Source organism: Sebastes fasciatus, chromosome 17 (genome assembly GCF_043250625.1).
Source record: "Sebastes fasciatus isolate fSebFas1 chromosome 17, fSebFas1.pri, whole genome shotgun sequence".
Taxonomy (NCBI): Eukaryota; Metazoa; Chordata; class Actinopteri; order Perciformes; family Sebastidae; genus Sebastes; species Sebastes fasciatus.
The window spans coordinates 8,252,048-8,272,461 of record NC_133811.1 but is presented as its reverse complement, the minus strand read 5'-3'; the positions used below and the strand labels follow the sequence as shown (position 1 = coordinate 8,272,461).

General features: G+C 40.3%; 1 protein-coding gene across 3 annotated transcripts in view; it reads left to right on the top strand.

Moving 5' to 3' along the window:
* The window catches only part of trappc9 (trafficking protein particle complex subunit 9), a 243,960-nt gene that overhangs the window by 42,517 nt on the left and 181,029 nt on the right, over positions 1 to 20,414 (top strand). For all 3 annotated transcript variants that reach the window (XM_074614135.1, XM_074614133.1, XM_074614136.1), the window contains 4 exons: positions 3,739 to 3,824; positions 12,649 to 12,775; positions 12,944 to 13,076; positions 18,012 to 18,175. In XM_074614135.1, the coding sequence (XP_074470236.1) occupies positions 3,739 to 3,824; positions 12,649 to 12,775; positions 12,944 to 13,076; positions 18,012 to 18,175 (510 nt within the window). The remainder of the gene's footprint in view (positions 1 to 3,738; positions 3,825 to 12,648; positions 12,776 to 12,943; positions 13,077 to 18,011; positions 18,176 to 20,414) is intronic.

Below are 20,414 nucleotides of genomic sequence, written 5' to 3'. Positions count from 1 at the left end.
GTTGACTCGTATAACATTGTATTAAACTTTCATTGAACAACAACAAAAAACATTCACTATGAAAAAAAGACTTCTTCTCCGGCCTCCATATCCTCTCCATGGACTCTCTCCATGTCAGACTCTGATTTTATGTGTATCCTCCCCCCATATAAGTTAATGTTTATATTTAAAAATAATTGAAATACTTTTTTTTTGTCCTTCCAAAATTCCAGAGCTTAACTTCACTTGGAAAGTTTACTGACCCTAGACATACTTTTAACCAAAACATACCACGAGACTCAGTATTTTTATGTGTATTTTCCTCCCAAAATAAGCTGACTATACGATGTTTATATTGAGATTATATATATATAATATATTGATTTTATTTATTTTTTTCTCCTAAATTTCTCAAGCTTAACTTCCCTTGGAAAATTTCCAGACATGTCCAGACCAGTTGCAACCCCTAATCTGGCTCAACTTTTGCTCCAACTCAATGCAATTCACCCGGCAAGGCCCACATGTTTGGTAGATTACTTTGTAATGTGAGTGTTGTATTTCTATAGTTTACGTCCCGATTGATAAAATGATTGTCACAGTGATAACTTGCATTATCAAACTTTTTCTAAAGTCAAGAATACATTCATAATCTCTCACTACACAGATACAGCATTTATGCATTTTTTTTGTATGAGCTATTTAAATTCTTCGATTTACAGTATTCACTAAATGTCCTCCAGAAACGTGTCTTCGTCTGAGGCGCTAATGACTCGTAATTTCAAACGAGCTCGAAAGCTCGGCTTTAGTCATGTATGAATGCATTCCCTTCTGCTCCGGGTCCGCTTCATTTCACATGCATGACTTTTGCTCCAATGCCCAGGCGTAGTGTGTATTTATTATTCAGTATGCAATGTTGCTGATAGTTTAACAGAACATTTCTCCGTAGGTTGCAGTAACACGAGTAAACATCTTCAGTTCTGTCTCTGGTCAATAAAAGATGATTTTCACAGCACACGAGAGACAGTTTGATGAAATAATTTGCCCTTTTAAGGAACCAAACAGTGTTTAAACAACCATGCAGCCCATACGTTGGCTCAAAACATTCATTATTGCTTTGTACAATGAGGTTTCGAACAGCTGAAGGCTTTGGAGATCTGTTGCAGAATCTCAATGGGCACTTGAGGAGTTAAGACTGAGGCAACACCAATAAGATCGCTGCAATCCACTTTGTTTTTCTATTTCTTGAGGTGTATTTCACACTTAATTGGCTGGGCTATGCGAGCATGCCCGTGAGCCAGACCTGAGGTTGTGTGGGGCTTTTCAGACATTCTTATCATAGATATCTTTCTTTTGACTGACTTAATTTCCCAAGGTGCATGGCTGGAGTTTGCCTTCCAGAAATCCCCCTTTCCTGCCAGGGTCTGAGGTAGGATTTTCAGGCCCTCTTTTGCAAGTATATTTACAGCGACGGACTCTCCAAATGGACTATAGAAAATGTTACATTTCAAAATGGAGATGGGTATGGCTACAGTGGGACTAAAGTAGCTTTTCAATCTAACGGACCCTTTCAACATCTCATTCAGGAATGATTGATACTGGAGTGCAGAGCTGTAATCTCTTCATATTTTTTTTTTTTTTCAAAAGTAAGACTAAGCTTTTTCTAAAAGTTTCCCTCTAAGGCTGTTTGGACCTTATAAAATCTGCTTGAATACAGCACCCGTAATACAATGCTACTCTACCTTTCACATTTCTCTGGAGTCCATTTAATTAGGTCCTAACATAATTTGCTCTCATTATCCCCTACTGTTGGCTCATCACAACAACAGCTCAATAAATGTCATTCTCTGAACTAACAGTGACCCAATGAAAAGGTCCTATCATGCCCTTAACGGCTCCAGCAATTCAGTTTAATGTGTTTCAGTATATTAAATGCATATACACTACATGGCTCAGAGTATGCGTACACCTGCACATTACACCCATATGTGATTACGGAACATATTATTACAAAACCATGGGCATTAATATGCTGCTTCCACTCTTCTCAGATGGCTTTTTACATGCTTTGGAACCTGGCTGCAGGAGATTTGCTCTCGTTCTGCCCCGAGAGCATTATTAGCCATGCGTGACAAAAAATTAATCAATTCAATGAGGCCACTTTGTTGACGCAGTGGGGTTGCCAATGCAGAGAGCTCCAGAAAAGAAAAGTTGAACCTGGCTCAACTTTTGCCAGAGTGTAATGCAACGTCATCCTGATGTTGGCTCATCAAATACACGCAAACGCACATTCCAGCAAGACTGCTAAAAAAAAAAAAAAAGATTGTCGTGGTGATAACTTTACAGAGTAGTAAAGTCCTTCCCCCCGTAGTATCATAAACCGCTGTGGCACTGTCCAATCTGTACAAAGTGTAAAAACGACAGGTTGCGGCTCTAATATGTGTAGTTATGTGCCAGACTATTTCTTGGCAGGGGGTGGTTACTTCCTGGAGTCTCAGCTGGTTGTCGGACAACCTCACAGTGACGGCAAGACTCCAGGAAGTTACTGCTCTGGGCCAAGAAATAGTCTAGTATGGGACGCCCCCATGGTTTAGGAATTAAGAATCACTGGTTCAAATCTGTCATGAAATGCCCCGAAAAATAATTATAAAAAAAGAAATAGTCTGCCACATAACCCTCTGCATGTAGTTTTTTTTATGAATCAAACAAAGGAGATAAAACGTGTTCATTACACAGCTTTAAAGGTTCTAGTTAGCAGATCGTTACTTTTGGACAGAGCCAGACCAGCTCTTTACCCCGTTTCCAGTTGGACATTTTTTTTTTTTACCCGTAATCGCTTTTTTCTTTCTTGCTGAGAGTTCCATGAGAAAAATCTAGTGATGCACCGAGCCGACTTTTTCATTCTCGATACCGATAACGATACCTGAGTTTTGGCAGACACCAAGTACTGATCCCAGTGTTTAATTAATAAGCTGTCTGCCTCACTGTGTGGAAGTGACCGGGATCATTCTTTTATGTGTAAGGAAACATCAGGGTTGACTTAAACATTGCTTTCTTCACTTTGTATAACAAAATGTAAAAAATAAATACATAGATATTAATGTATTGAATTGTTATTTATTAAAATAATGGTATCCGATACCAGATCGGTCTATTGTCTATAACGGACCGATATCCGATATCAATATTGGTATCGGTGCAATATCAATACTGCTGTTATTTCTCTTGTCTGTACGCTAAACATGAAGCTGGAGCCTGTAAAACTACACATTTTACATTTTACATTTTGGGTTGTGTATGAATGAAACAAATGGAATGGGAAATTAGATGTTCTGCCCTGCTTCCAGTCTTTATGTTAAGCTAAGCTAACTGGCTGTAGCTTTATATTGAATGGACAGATATGAGAGTGATTTTGATCTTCACATTTAAATAGTGGCAAGAAAGCAAATAAACGTATATCTCAAAATGTCAAATAATTGCTCTGAAGAAGCTGGGTGCAGGTTAACTGAAGCATAATATGTACTGGGTGAGCATTCAGTGATTCAGTTTGGTTATAAATGAATTAAAAACTAATCAGGAAAATTGTCATTTTATTAGACTTTCTTAAAAGAAATGTACATCTATCACTGACTGTTGCCTTTGGTCTGTAATATCAATGTAGCCCTAATGGTGTATTTTCCTCAGCTCATTAATTACAAATGGGTTTTAATATCACTGACATCTTATTTTAATGTATTCCTGTCTCTTTTTTTCTTTTACCAGACTTCCAGTGGGTTCAAGGAGATGTTTGTGAAGTGCAGCTCATGGTCTACAACCCCATGCCGTACGAACTGCGTGTGGAGAACATGGTCAGTGAGATTTATTACACCTAAACTTCAAATGTACCTGCGTTGAAGGAGGATCAGTGATTTCAATATTTGATGAATCAGAATTTTTTTAATATTTAACCCTAGGGGTGTAAGAAAATATCGATACACATGAGTATGAGATCATGTTTTGCGATACTGTATCGATTCTCCAAAACACTGCATTGATTTAGTCTGACGGCCCGCCGGCGGACCCATCTACTATTCTGTCTTTCTGAGGTGGAAGCGGCCTCAGTTTTAAAGCTAGAGTGAAGGTATTGGCATAATATTAAACTAGAAAACCTAGAGAATGAATAACGCTGAAAAGGTATGCAAAATATTTGGCAAGGAAAAACTGGTATGTCCATTTTCAAAGGGGTCCCTTGACCTCTGACCTCAAGATATGTGAATGAAAATGGGTTCTATGGGTACCCACGAGTCTCGCCTTTACAAACATGCCCACTTTTTGATAATCACATGCAGTTTTGGGCAAAAACGATGCAGTTTATGCATGCAGTATAAATGTGTTATTTTCGCCTAGTCTAAAATGGTGTATTTGAATATTTCTGCATACTGGGGTTCCTAAACAGTCTTGACTCGGTAGCTCAGTCCGTGGGGGCTTGGCTTGGGAACCGGAGTACGGAGTGTGGACTGGTAGCTGGAGAGGTGCCAGTTCGCCTCCTGGGCACTGCCGAGGTGCCCTTGAGCAAGGTACTGACCCCCTAAAACTGCTCACCGCACGCTGTATAGTAGCTGCCCACTGCTCCTAATATACTAGGGTGGGTAAAATGCAGTAGCAAAATTTCACTGTCTGCTGTGCTGTGCTATGTACAATGTGACAATAAAATTGGATTTACATTTAAATTGGGTATGACTGGAGAGCTGAGACTCTTGTGGATCCAATGAGCCCAATTGTATTCGTGTGTAATGATGTTAGTCCCCATAGTGGCCAGTTCACATAGTGACTTTTTTTTTACTCAGATGGTGGTGTCTCTTTATACTATAACATTCCTAAAATTAGATTTAAAGGACCATATCATGCTCATTTTCAGGTTCATACTTGTATTTTGGGTTTCTACTAGAACACGTATACATGCTTTAATGTTCAAACAACACATAATTTTTCTCATACTGTCTGTCTGAATATACCTGTATTCACCCTCTATCAGAAACGCTCCGTTTTAGCGCATTTCAACGGAATGGCAATTGAATTGCGTTGTTAGGAAACAGCTTGGGTCCGTGTTTACTTCCTGTCAGCTGATGTCATTCACATACACTGCAACAGGAAATAAACTGGGACACATTTAGAATGTTTATGTTTAAAACTGTGAAATTGTCTAAATATTGTACATTTGTGACATCACAAATGTACAGATATCCTGACGGCTTGTTTGAAACGCACAGTTTCTGAATACGGGCTGTGTGTATTTATCTGTGGATTGAGCGTTTTGATACTTTCACAGTATTTATATATCACTTAAACCTGCTTTATAATATAAAAGACATGAAAATCTCACATATATACAATATGGGACCTTTAACATTTTTTATTATATACCCTTACTTATGGTATCACAACATATCACAATATATTGAATCGTTACCCCTGTATCATGATACGTATCGTATTGCCAGATTCTTGCCAATACACAGCCCTAATCTAACCACAGCTTTGTGAAAACAGGAGGTTGCTTTTCTTGCAGTAGTAATACAAACAGTCCCTGTGCACCCACCTAAGAATTGCAACAGGGCAAGTGATAATGTTTTGTAGTCAACCTTGGTAGCCTAATTAAGGCCCTTTTAAAGTTTTTTTTGACAGTTTACTACTGTCAAAAAAACAGTTGTATGAGAAGGTGAAAACAAACTCTTCTTGCTCCTGACAGTAAGAAAACATCACCAGGGAGAGAAACATCCCCTGTAGTGCTATTACTTTTATGGTTTCACACACCATCCTGTCAGACCAGATATTGAAGTAGGCATAAGGCCATTCACTCTCCTTTTTTCTGTGCTAAATAAAGTTTGAAAAGAGAAGACATCAGACAGTTCAATTTAATTGTATTGTACGCTTCTGCAACATCCATTTCTAATTTATGGACTTTGTCACTCCCTTGAAACACACACCAGTTGAGTCACTTTATCAGGTTGAAGCGTGCAAAAGATTACCGAATAAAATGCCGTTCTTCCCACTCACTGCTGTCTGTTTATGAATGCAGTGATGTGGGATGCAAAGCAATCATCATGCTCAATAAAAGGCCAGCAGGGAGAGGCCTACTTTCAGCGGCACACATGGTATCTCACGCAATGTACTACCTGTCAAAAGTGATGTTGCCTTTAATTATTTGGAAAGTCGAGAACAAATTGCCGTGAAAGTTTCCTGGCAGAGTGTGAACGGAGACAGGGGCCTCTTAATTGTGGCGGCTGTCTTGGGAGCCGATGCCAAATAGACTTGGACAGGTCTCGCTGGTTAATTTAGCCGCCCTGCGTTCGTCTGATAACGCCACACGCTGTTACAGACACAGGAAATGCAGGTGACCTCATGCTTGGAACATCTGGAATGTGTTTTTGAAGTGGAGGAGTAATCGCCAGCCAGTTGTCTCTGTGCATTTGTTTATGTTAATTATTTTATGTGATGTTAATAGCAGGGCTAAATGTAATCATTTAAGTTTCGCGCCAAAAACAACATTTTACAAGATTTATATTTGAACTAGGGCTGTCAAGGTTAACGCGTTATTATCGCGTTAACGCAAATTACTTTTAACGCCACTAATTTCTTTAACGCATTAACACAACTTACACTTTTACGATTGTAGCTGGTGTTTGGAATCCACTGTTACCAACCATATCATACTAGCTTGTCATGAAGGAGGCTAAATAACACTCCAAACTTGCACTGCATGAAAATGAATTCACACTGACAGCTGTTGTTGAGTTTGCCACGTTATGATTTGAGCATATTTTTTTATGCTAAATGCAGTACCTGTGAGGGTTTCTGGACAATATTTGTCATTGTTTTGGTTTGTTAATTGATTTCCAATAATAAATATATGCTAACATTTTCATAAAGCAGCATATTTGCCCACTCCCATGTCCATAAGAGTATTAAATACTTGACAAATCTCCCTTCGAGGTACATTTTGTACAGATAAAAAATGTGATTAATTTGCGATTAATCGCAATTAGCTATGGACACTCATCCGATTAAATATTTGAATCGATTGACAGCCCTAATTTGGACACATCATGACAACGTTATAATTTCATGTACGCGTTTGCATGTGTTCAAAACCTTCCCACCCCCCAAAAATAGGGCTCCCATGAAAGGTGCGGTGTAATTTGAACACTGGTTGTAAACATGCTGTGTGAAGTTCACTGACATACATTTGTGCAAAAAATTTGTTGATTTATTTATTAGTGGATCAACACAAAATTTCAACATAAATGGCAAATTAAACGGAGCTAATAAAAGAAAAATTTAGACATCAAATGTTATCAAACCATAAACAAATTATGAAAATAAGTAAATCAACAAATAAAAGGTAATTTAAAACAACCTGTGTCTCACAGACAGGCCTCTGGAACAGAAGATCATAGGTTTGCCAGTAGGAATAAATCTTTACTATTTTCTAACATTTATAGACAAAGCTATTATTCAAGAAAATCAATCAACAATTGGAAGACAAAGGATAGTTGCAGCCAAGTCCCCAGGAATATTGCTGGGCTGTACAGCGATTGTGGAGTAGTAGTCCCAGTCAGAATTGGGTCCAAAAAGACATTACAAAAGAAATAAAAAACAATGAAGAAGTTTTGTTGTGTCACAAAAATTACTTTAGCCATGAAAATGTTTTGAAGAACCCTGTTAGTAAATTATTTTCATTGCTGTCATGTGTGTGAGGAGTCAGCAGGAAGTCAGTCCGCTCAGCAAGAGAAGGACTTTAATGAGAACGCTCTATGGGCCCAAAATTGTAAAAGCCTGAAGAACCTTCTTGGCGTATGCACTCAATTGAAGTGCCATCTGAAGTTCAACGAGTCCATCTCACAACATATGAGCTGCCTGTTTGCAGAGTCACTGTGAGGCGAAAAAAAATCAAATGGACAAGGTCAAAGAGTGACGAGGATGTCATTAACTCCTCCCACCTTACAGGTGAATTGATCAGGTCACAGATGGAGGTTGAAGCCCTCTACAGCTCCATGGCAGCTGCGAACCTCAGGTGGTGTTGTAGAGTCACGCAGGTAGAGGCAGACAGGGTGACGCAAGCTGCCAAGAGCTCCTCTGTAACCCAGACAAAGTGACTGCAGTTAGACCGGGGCAACCATCTATCCGCTGTACATAAACCAGCCCTCTGGAGCGCACACACACACGCACACGCACGCACGCACGCACGCACGCACGCACGCACGCACGCACGCACGCACGCACGCACGCACGCACGCACGCACGCACGCACGCACGCACACACACACACACACACACACAAGGTCACTTTTCCATCTTTCGTCACCAAGGTGACCCTGTAGTTTGGCAAGACAGGCGCTCCTTCTCAGTCACCACACGACTTCGGCACTAATACCCAGCTTTGTTTTGTGCTTTATTGATTTTCTATTGAAGTGGTGCTTTTTTTTTTTTTTACCACGATCTCCAACCCCACCCCGTCATCTTCAGAGGGGTCACCGTCCGATACTCCTGTCTCCTCACAAACAAGTGTGGAATATTTATTTGTTTTTCCTCAAAATGACAAATCGTGCTTTTAGTTTTGTCTCTCGTTTACTGAACTCAGGTCAGAGGAGTTCTTTGCGGTACAGATGGACACATCACTTACTTCAGTAATGGAGCGAGAACATACTATATATCATAATATGTATGATGGAGAACCTGCTATAACTGGAGTTTCATTTCAGTCTGTGTTTCTTATTTTGTCTAGCTTTCTCTGCATGCCTTTTTTTTATTGTTAACAGATGTGTAATAATGTGCCATAACAAAGAAATAATCATAAATAATGATAGTAATAATAAGTTAAAGCAAAACAAAAGGTCTACTACACACTGTCACTGTTGTACAATGAAGTCAACGATACAATGCACATGCTCTGATCGTTATTGTTAGTGAAACAGGCTAATTAACCTTTTCAAGGCTGAATGCAAATGCAACTATTTCCAATAGGTTAACACGGATACTTCTGCTACCCAATGAAAGCGAATAAATGCCCCGACGTGAACACAAGGAGAGTTTTAAATCACGGCCGTGGCACCTCAGAGGCTCAGCTCTCTTCGGCAGCCTTCCCTCTAGTGAGGTAGTGTCTGCTGTTCGGGATTGATGCAGTCATTACGTCACCTCAGTCTGCCTCGTGCAACCAGGCAGTGTGTACTGGGAATGTAAATAAACTTGTTCTGAGGGGTGCATGAGTGCACATTCAAGGAAAGAAAGCCACATGAAGGGCTTTTCTGACTACAAATGAGGCTTGAGGTGATTGAGGTGGCCTATTTTTGTCCCTGCAACCAATGTGACAACTATACACTGTGTCTTTCAATTGTATTCATTAATAAAACATTTTTCTGTTATAGTCTATTGAGATCCTGCAGCCTTTAAGAAGCCACAATATACCAGAGTTCTCAGGACTTTGCAGTGATTTATTATAAATGATGCAATGATAGCAATGTGGCTCTAACGATGGCAATGTTGTTGTTTTTTTATAGTTTATTAATTTATTTGACAGGGACGGTGCATATTGATAACATTTCCAGAAAATTAGCCAGCTAATTTTCATCTAAGCTAAAATACAGACGTTAGGAATAAAACCATTTACAATCAACGATAAAAGCAATGAAAAAATAAAATATGCAGATACGAACAGAACTGGGCTCTTAATGTTGTGGAGAAAGAATTGTAGCTATGCCTCATGGTTGGTCCACCACTTTAGTTCAGACTGAAATATATATTATAGTATATATAATAGGCGATTAGACGAATATCCCGGCTATCAATAATTGGCTGAGTACATCGCTGGTTGTTTTTTTTGGGGCGATTATTTGGGTGATGTGTGTCATTTTATTTTGCTAATTTCATGGTCTGCCTTCTAAGAACAAGACCTGCTCAGCTGCTCAGTGGGCGGAGAGAAATACAGCGGGGGGAAAACAAAAGTTTTGGCATAGTTTCACATCTAACTCTGTGAAATAACGTTTTTTTTCGACCAAACCAGAATTGGAGATTGTTGGAAAGACTTAACCCAGATGGTTTTGGTGAATTTAATTTTTTTTCTGTCGAGTTTGAATGAAGTGTTTTTAACAATGCTTTGCCGCATTATAATATAATGGCAATTGCTAGTTGTTGGGTTGACGATGGCAGCCTGGAACATTTTTAACATATCGCCCAACCCTAATTCACGTTACAAAGTAATTCACCAGGTATTTGATTAGCCACCACAGTGCCTTGCTGGATGACATCATGTTGCAGTCTGGTTAAAGGTTTTTTGCGGACGATCCTGTGTTTTTTTGCCGGTGACCTCTGCATGGCACTCCTGCTGCGTCGCTGAACTGGCCTCATTCAGTCAGTCAGCATGCAACCTGTGTGCTGTTAAGTTAGTGTATTTGAGAAACGGCATTTGGATTTGTTAAACAAAGTGTGAGTAATGTTGCTGTATGTATGAGAAAGTATCACTCATGATGAAGAAACTATCTTTACTAGGACAGTAAAGGTATCGCATACATGTATTTCCCTTATTATACCCAGTGGGCAACCTTCAGGTCTTAAAAATGAAGCCAATGCAGAAGAGCCTTAAACCTGCATTCTTTCTAACATCCAGCAGGGGGCGACTCCTCTGGTTGCAAAAAGAAGTCTGATTGTATAGAAGTCTATGAGAAAATGAGCCTACTTCTCACTTGATTTATTACCTCAGTAAACATTGTAAACATGAGTTTATGGTCTCAATCGCTAGTTTCAAGTCTTCATCAATACAGCATGATGTTCATTTAGTAAATGATGGTCCCATTTAGAGTCAAATAGACCATAAAACAGGGGATGCTTCAGGGCGTGGCTATCTTGTGATTGACAGGTCGCTACCACGGCGTTGTCCGGTCTGGGAGTTGTCCATGTTTTCGTCTTACAACTTTAACCCTTTCACAGTGTGTTTTCAGTTCATGAAAGTTAACTGTAACGTTTTGGTCGTCTGAAAATGTTTTATTCAGCATTCAGTTGAACTTAGTTCCACCCTACTGGTTGCAAAAAAATCAAGATGGCGATGGCCAAAATGCTGAACTCCAGGCTTCAAAATGTCAGTCCACACACCAATGGGTCACGTCACGGTGACTACGTCCACATTTTATACAGTCTATGATAATACCATTGTATCTCTATACATAGTGGTAGGAGGATGAAAACCAGCCAAATTTAATAATTGCATTGCGTCTGGCGTGTTATATGGTGCTCGGTGATAGATGGTAACATCACTACAGCATGTCAAGAAGAGTGTCTTGATTGCTCTCTCGGGACTTTATTGCAACCTGGGTTTTATTTTTAAAATGTGAAGTTTTCATTTTCCTTCCTTATCAGCGATAATAATGCTGTATTACTCACCAATTTAATTGCTGAGATGTGGGGATGCGCTGACATCGCTAAAAAGAAGTCTAACAGGTCAAGAAACAGCCTGTCTGATTTTCTGGCCTTGTTCCCAGATCTCAGCAATTACTTTGGTGAGTATGATATTAACATAACTAAAGATGATGGTCCAAACTGTGAAAAAAGGACCCGAGTTGAAAGAAACCACAATTATCTGTTGAGCAATTCCTTTATATAATTGGTATTTTTGAATCCTCTACAAAAACTTTCATCAAAAGGCTCAGAACTACCCTCTGGACAGCCAGCTCGACCATCTCCCAGTGCATAAAAAATCCTTGGCTTGGAATACTCTGGTCTCCACAACGCCCAGTGGGAATTTGGACTGCTGAATTTGAAACCTGTCATATCCCTCTTCCCTCTATGTTGTGATCTGTAGGACTTATTTTCAATCACTTCTCGGGCACACATGGCTCAAGTGGCTATTTACCATGGAGAGCAATTTTCTCCAATGGAAACGGCCATCTCATGCTGACAGAGATTTAATCTTCAAGACGTCATGGGAAGATTAAGATGATGAAGCAGTTGGAGAGATGCTTCACACTGAACTGTTGCTGGAGAACCAGACGGTTACACATCAGTCTGCTTTTTGAAGGGGCCGTGTTAGCATGCAGTGCACAAACAGTCAAATAACAACTGAGAGATTTGATTGTTTGTAGAAGTTTCGTAGTCAGTTTTTATTGGTTTTGAAACAATTGTGGTTCCAGTTTTTTTTCTGGCTTTTTGAAAAATCTGAACTATGTACAAAACATTGGAACACATTGTTATAGAGTGCTGCAGGAATGAGTACTAAAACCCAGAAATGAGTACATAAAATACATCAGTAAATATCCCACTCGTGAATTTTGAAGCCTTTATGTTTATTAAAAAAGGCAGTTGCTAACAAGCGGCTAAAAATCATAAAAGTGGTGTTCATTTGTGGTGATTATGTTGCTGAACAAAACGTGTAAGTATCATAAAGGTGTGTCTGCTACAGAGCGTATTTTCTGCAATAATCCAAAACCCAATAAATGGAAAAATTCAATTTTTACACTTTAATTCTTGCTGAACCAGATTTACAGATTGAACATAAACTTTTCTCATCATCTCATCTTTTTTATCTCAGCCAAATTTTGATTTAAAATGGATTTTACTCTTCCGTCCGTTATCCTTTTTAATGAAAGTTTTTGCTTCTACATGCATATTATAATCATGCCCCATTCTATGTTATGTTGTTTTCAGGGTTTGCTGACATCTGGTGTGGAGTTTGAATCCCTGCCTGCTGGGCTGTCCCTGCCTGCAGAGTCTGGCCTGTACCCCGTCACTCTGGTTGGCGTCCCGCGTACAGCTGGCAACATCACTGTCAATGGTGAGTCTGTCTGAAAACCTATTCCAGAGCTCAGATGTTGCACAAACAAATGAGCTGGTTAACTGTGATTTCTGCTGCATACACTGCTGTGTCGGAAACAAACTCTACAGAGCTCTGTTCTTCATCCACTGAAGCTAAACATTTCCTATATTCTGCATTTGAACACAGGTTACCACACGTCTGTGTTTGGTGTGACCAGCGATTGCCTGTTGGAGGGCCTGTCTAGTGTGAAGACTAGTGGCTGTTTGGTGGAGGTCATTCCCTCCCTTCCTCGTCTCCAGCTCAGCACATCACTACCACGGTCAGAAACTCTCTGAATCTGTGTATTTTCATGGTTATTATTACTCACAGCTTTAATTTGAGGTTGTTTACATTCACATCAGATAAACTGATTCAATGGGACCAAATTTATAAAAGGTATGAAGACACACTTAAAGGGACAGTTCACTCCAAAATCAAAAAAGCTGGATTCTCGCGATGTCACATATCACACGAAAATCCATCTTGTCAGGCTTCAAGTAATATGTTTCTGTCCAGTAAGCCATACTGGACCAATCAGTGTTCTGTGAGGAGCTACTGGTAGCTACGGGTGTGGTTTAGGTGTGTGTGAGACGCGACACGGAGCGGCGACTGTCCGCTCAAAACAACGGCGGCTTCTGAAGATGTTAGCTTTGATGCTGCAATAGCATCAGAAGTGGAGAGTATTTCGTCATTGAAAGAAGAGCAAAGAACGGCACTGAAGGCTTTTCTCGATGGAAAAGATGTTTTCACTCTTCTCCTGACTGGCTTCAGCACGCGTTTGATTGACAGATGGTTCATCCAATCACCTGCCAAGTATTATTTTGAAAGTGCCTGCTCTTTTCCAAACAGTTTCCAATGACGGCTTCTCAGATGGTTCTGTGTAACAAACCATCTGGTGGGTCAGGTTACTTACCTTATAGTGCTATTTAGCAATATACATTGTTTGGTGTAAGTTGCAGTATGTTGGAGATGTCTGCCTTTTCTCGAATATAACAGAATTAGACAGCACTCGGCTTGTGGTGCTCAAAGCGGCAAAATAAAAACATTTTAAAAAACTCAACAGCAATGTTTCTTTCCAGAAATCGAGACCCGGTTTCTCAAGATAATCCTCAGACCTTCTGGTGGGCAGTTTCATGTAGGGACTATTTTCCATTTTCCTTTCTATCGAGCTACACCCGCCAACAGAAATCCCAGGGGAGAAGGAAGCGTGCATCTTGCGTGCTGATGACAGTGCAAGATGTAAACATTAATGCCACCCTTCTCAGCTGAGCTGTAATGTTAGCTAGCTCAGAGGTGCTACATGAGCTAGCAGTATAGTTTAGCTATGTACTATAAACACAAGCCTCCCGTCCATGAGTCGATGCACGCTTCCTTCTGCGCGGTGTTATGGTTGGGGGGTGTAGTTTGGTAGAAAGAAAGCAGTTCCTATATGAAACTACTCACAAGAAGTCTGTGGATTACCTTGAGTAACCGGGTTAGATTTCTGGAAAGAGACATTGCTGTTGAGTTTTTCAATTGTATTTTTTGGGAGCTTTGAGCACCACAGGCTGAACACCATCTATTTTCATTATATTGGAGAGAAGGCAAACACCTCTACAGCCAATATCTCCAACACTCAGCAACGCACACCAAAACTATCTAGATTGATGAATAGCATTACAGGTAAGAGGGGGCGATCTGTCTCTTTATATAAAACTATTAAAAGTGCAAAACCTTTGCAGTCACTTGCTCCTTTTCACACCTTTTGGCCTCATTCTGGTCATCAGTAAGTGAAACACATGCTCAATTGAGTCGAGGTCGGGCGACTGACTCTACGGACAAGAACATTACACCGTTTGGCCGTAAAAATATATAAAAGGGCAACGAGTCCTACACTGTTCACCCACAATTTATGTGAACACTCTCAAACAGTGTTAAAGCTGAACGTCAGCACTTTAACCTCATAGCTATTGTTTCATTTTCACATCCATTGTGCCGGAGTACAGAGCCAAAGCAATGAAAAATGTGTCACTGTCCTACTACTCACAGACTGCTCTCGGGTAGTGTTGATACTCCATTTCCTAGCAAGTAACAAAAGATAAATGTTCAGCAGAGCCACTGGCCTATTTGGGTGTGTTTCCACACACACATCCTCTCATGTGAATGATGCAGGATAATCTACATACTTTAAACCCTCATATGCCAAATTAATGACCAGGTATTTACCCATGAGCAGAAGTTTGTATAACTTAAAACTATTCAGACTTTTAGACGTTGCCGTTAGGGATGTGCATTCAAACTATTCGATAATCCCTGGGAGTTAGTTGATTATTTTTAGAAAATCGCCGCATGACATTAACTGTAACATTTTGGTTGCCTAAAAATCTCTTATTCAGCATTCTGTTGTACTTAGCTCCACCGTCTCGTATCACTTCTGGTTGCAAAAAAACAAGATAGCGACAGCCAACATGCTTAACTTGAGGCTTCAACACTGCAATCCACAAACCAACGTGTGATGTCACGGTGACTAAGTCCCCTTCTTATATACAGTCTATTTGTTCTACACATAATTAGAGTTTAAATGGTGATTAACATTGCACATTTAACTCAAACACCTTAAAATACACAACAAACCAAACCTTGGCTGCATAACCTGTAACAAAACTGCATTTTGTCCTGTGTCAGAAATGGCTGCAGTCATCAGAACAGCAGGTGGATTTGTTTCCATGTACATCATGTCAGGCGAAATGACATTTTCGCTTGCAGTAAAAGTAGGAAACATTTGAGGAGAAATCATGGGTTAAATTACTACTAGTAAAGCACCCTGTTGGAGTGTTGTAAATCATTCTGACAGCAGAGCTGCTCTAAAATCCACTATTTAGGTCATGCCTGTAAGTACTGCACTTCAGCAGCTTTTGATGTGGAAAATCTTTTTATTCTCCCGTGTTGGAAGAGTAGCGTGGCAGATACATGAAGCAAATAGGATATAAATGCATTACAGTATGTGGTCTCATGGGTGCTCTCACTGGGGTCCACAGGTAGACCTTTAGCTTTGACCTCAGTTGAAGAGGTGCCTCATTGACATTTCAGATATCTTTTTGCATCCAGCACAAAGCTGCTTTCTTACACTTCCTATTTTTTCACATGACTAACATCAGTGTTAAACATGAGCTTTAATTGTCTCTTAACATTTATAAAAGGCTCAGAGCATTTTACCGTATAGGTAGTTGGTGATGACTGGCATTGTAACTCTAGCCTCATGCAGAGCGTCTGTTGCTTTTTAAAGCTTTGTACATGTGCATGTCTAATGAAGTGTGATGACGCCGTAGAGAACACCCACATTGATCTTTCATAATCTCGTACTTTGCCCTGTGCTCCAGTATTTGCATTACTTTGCAAAAACAGTTACCAGCAGCTCTTTAAAACTTGAAGCATCAGCTGCCGACGTTTTGCTTTTGACAGCTGATGAAAATAACCTTGTTATGATGTCACTGACTGAGATGTAGTCGGAAATACAACAAGACACAGTTTGAACTCCCAAAGAAAAGTGGATGAGCAGTTCTCTGCGTTATGTGATTCAGTGTGGATTTACTCTTTTAAATTACTATTACATTCACTGTGGCAGGCGTCTATAATAGGGATGTGACGTTGAGGACATTTTCCCACCGGTTAATAAACTTGTGACAATCCCGGTGTTACCGATTTAGACCGGACATTTTACAAGAAAAGATGACGGTCAATATGTGTAGAGCGCTTACTTTGATCTGTGGCTGGCCTCTCCGGTAGAGCTTTCGCTGCAAGGCTGCAGGTTTCCACCCTGCGCTGCTCCATTGCACACCGGCTGTGACCGTTCCGTCCTCCTCACGGCGATTACCTCATTAACGTTATGGTTTCCTTATAGCATTGGGTTTAAATCAGAAATATGGCCAAAAAGGCGCTTTTGCTTTTCGCTTCGACACCAAATCCTCCGCCATCGTCTCGTCTGTCAACTCTCTCTTGTCCCGTGTGTGAAATCTGACTCCTGCTACTATGTGCTGGAACTCCATATGGAGCAGACACTTTCAGTTTGTAGTGTCCGCTGTATGACTATGTATTGATAACACGGCACTGATATGCAAAAATGAACTGAATGTGTTTTATTTCTGTAAAAAAAGCTAAACGACGGTGGGGGCAGTGGGCTAGTAATGTAATTGGTGTGTGCCCGACCACTGTGTAACACTGGTGACACAGACCACTGAGGCAAGCTTAGTCTATATGCTGTACTGTAAAACAGACAATTTATCATTCACCCATAGGGCTACCAAAATTGGCCCAAAATGACATTCAAATATTTGTTCTAAAAAAACATAGGTTCGAACTATTCAAATATTTGTTTTTGCTCATTATGTCCACGACACCGTGTCCTAACTGGCTGCAAGCGACACAGCACTTTGCTGCGCTTTTGTCGGACGCCTTGTTTCTATTTATTCCCGTAGATCGCTTTGAACATGCTTCACTGGACGAGGAACGGACAATTTGTTAAGTTGAAATGAGGAGTTATCCAAACGATACCTCCTTGTTTTACATTACATTTTATTTTCATTGAATGAAAGTGACGTTATGTGACTCCCGTCATGCGGTGCATTCAGTGCGCACGAGGCAGACAGCCGCGGTAGTGCTGTTTTTTTTTTTTCACAATCAAATATTTATTTTCATATTTGAATGTCTGTTGTTTTTTTCTTATAATTCGAATATATGATCGACTTTAGAATATTTGTTGACGGCCTTATTGACCCAGTATATGCAGAGTGGGTCTTTCATCAATACTGTGCCCAATCCACTGATCATTCTTCATAACATATGAAAAAAGGCTTGTGGCCAGTGTTGAGTGATGTGTTTTCATTTATCCCAGGTATGATTTGGTTACACTTATCTGTTAAATGGACACACATCACATGTTCAACATTTCAACTACAACCCAAATGAGATTTTATGGCAAAACCCATCATGCAGCAAGACTCCCCACTGCGGGAAAAAAGCCATCAACAAGATTAATGCCTGAAGAATCGTTCTTCAAATTATGATCGAAGTATGAGCCGCATCAAACTCGCCTTCGCCATTACAGGCCTGATATCTCTTGAGTTGTTTTCCTAGAAATCTTAATTCATATTGACCCCTTAAGGGGAATAAAAGCAAGAACACGTTTTCCTTTCTATCATCACTGAAAAGTTCTCCCTCCTCCACTTACCCTAAACAGGTCAGCCCACACGTCTCAGCCAACGTCCAAAGAGGAGCTGTCCAGCACCGTGTCCGTCCAGCTTTTCAACGGAGAGACGCAGCAGCTGACCATCACCTTGGAGAACATTGGATCTGTGGACATCGAGACTCTGGAGCTCACCTCTAAGACTGTCAACACCAAAGGTTAGTACCCCTATCTGTTGACTAAAACCATATTGGTCTACTTTATCAGATGTTAGTAACGAAAATGGGTTCTATGGGTACCCACAGGTCTCCCCTTTAGAGACATGCCCGCTTTATGATAATCACATCCAGTTTTGGGGCAAGTCATAGTCAAGTCAGCACACTGACACACTGACAGCTGTTGTTGCCTGTTGGGCTGCAGTTTGCCATGTTATGATTTGAGCGTATTTTTTACGCTAAATGCAGTACCTGTGAGGGTTTCTGGACAATATTTGTCATTGTTTTGTGTTATCCAATAATAAATATATACATATATTTGCATAAAGTAAGCATATTTGCGCACTCCCATGTTGATAAGAGTATTAAATACTTGACAAATCTCCCTTTAAATTACATTTTGATCAGATAAAAAGTGTACGATTAATCACGATTAAATATTTGAATCGATTGACAGCCCTAGTTTGAACCAGCACCCAATGAAGATGCAAGAGAAAACCATGAAGAACTTACGTTACATTACCGAGCGCCAGTTACTCTGTCGTTAAAATGGCATCACATTTGGTGAAGAGCGCATAATGAATTATTAAGGACTCAAAAGGTTTAGGACTTGGGACTTGACTTGATCTTTTCAGTCTTGACTTGAGTGCAAAGACTTGAGACTTACTTGTGACTTGCAAAACAATGACTTGGTCCAACCTCTGATTGATAGCATGTATAGAAGGTGTGAAAACATGCTAAAACAAATGATGTGTTTAGATCATCTATATACGGTGATACATGTAGTATATGTTATCAATGCTGTTTTAGTCGGGACAGTTTTTGATGCAGTGGTGTTTCTGCTCCAGCCTCTTGCAGTCCCTGTGTCCGCAGTACAACAGAGGTCACTCCCCGTTGTCTTTGGTCCCACATCTTTCATGCCCCCGTGGCTTTTCACTCTGTGTTCCATCTCTTTGTTCAACACCTGCTCAGGTCCTCAGATCTCTGCAGTCCCCCCCTCACTCTCTCTCTCGCGCTTTCTTTTTTGTCTTTGTCTCCACTGTCTGTGTGGAAAAAAAAGCAGCTGCGCTACTAAAATAGGCAACAACATTTCCAAACACATTGCACTCTATTATATTTTATTGAGGACAAGATAAATGAGAAGTCATGCTTTGAAAACTCCTGGCGCTGGGGCGAACTGTGGTCAGCAGTCCAGCCAGGTGTTAAACAGTAATTAGAAAATAAAATGTAAATTTGAAGCCTCTCTGCAAGAGAATTACAGTAGATGTCATGTTGTACAGCATTATTATAGTGTAGTGTTTAGGTTGTAGACTACCTCTTTACTTTGCCCCCAGTGGTCGGCGCCGGCTTAACCGATCGGCATAAAATCAAACCACTGTAAGCTTGTACAACCAACCCAACTAACTATATGTTCTCTGATTCAACATTGTGAAAGCAGTAAATTCAGAATACAGCCAAGAAAAATCTGCTTTTTTTTCCAACCATACCGTTGCTCTCAGCAGCAGTTCAATAACAACAGATGAGCAAAGGAGAGGAGTGTCTGGGAGCCAGTATATATGGAATTGATCTGACATTTCCAAAATAGCCCAAGGGTTCTGTGTTTAATTGAAGACAGGCTACACTAACACTTCCTCCGTCCAAGGGTTAACGCTCATAGATCCCGTCTTACCCGGCAGCTTCTGTCAGTCTTGCGCTGCTCAGTTGTATATATTTCTCTTTCTTTTCATGTATTTCTCTCACAAGCTTGTCAAGAACTCTCTCTATTGTGTAGAGATGGGGGAAATCTTTACTGACCAGCCCTGATGTAGATTTTATGACAGTATGATGAGAGAATTACTGTCTCGCTTGTTGCCCCCATCAAGCCCTCGCTCTTAGGTGGATAAGAATTAGCCTGTCGATGCTAACTAGTACAGAGCTCTAATTAAAACAACCAGGGATTTGAAGACACTCATCCAGTGACTTACCGTCTACCTCTCAGAGCCTCCTTACTTCTCATATACCCTGCTCCCTGCTGGCCGGATTCCAAGGTACAATGTAGTCTCTCTAGTTAACAAGAGTTCTCTTTGAAATGGAACTGTTGTTGTGGTTGTTGCAAATGATTTAGGCTGCAAACATAGTTTTGCCTCCAAGGCAATGTTATTTTCAGAGTTGGATGAACAAGCGAAAAGAACTGACTTCTCTAGACCTGAATTAGAAAAAACACCATCTGTATTTTCACCTAAAGACTTTCGGCAAATACTCA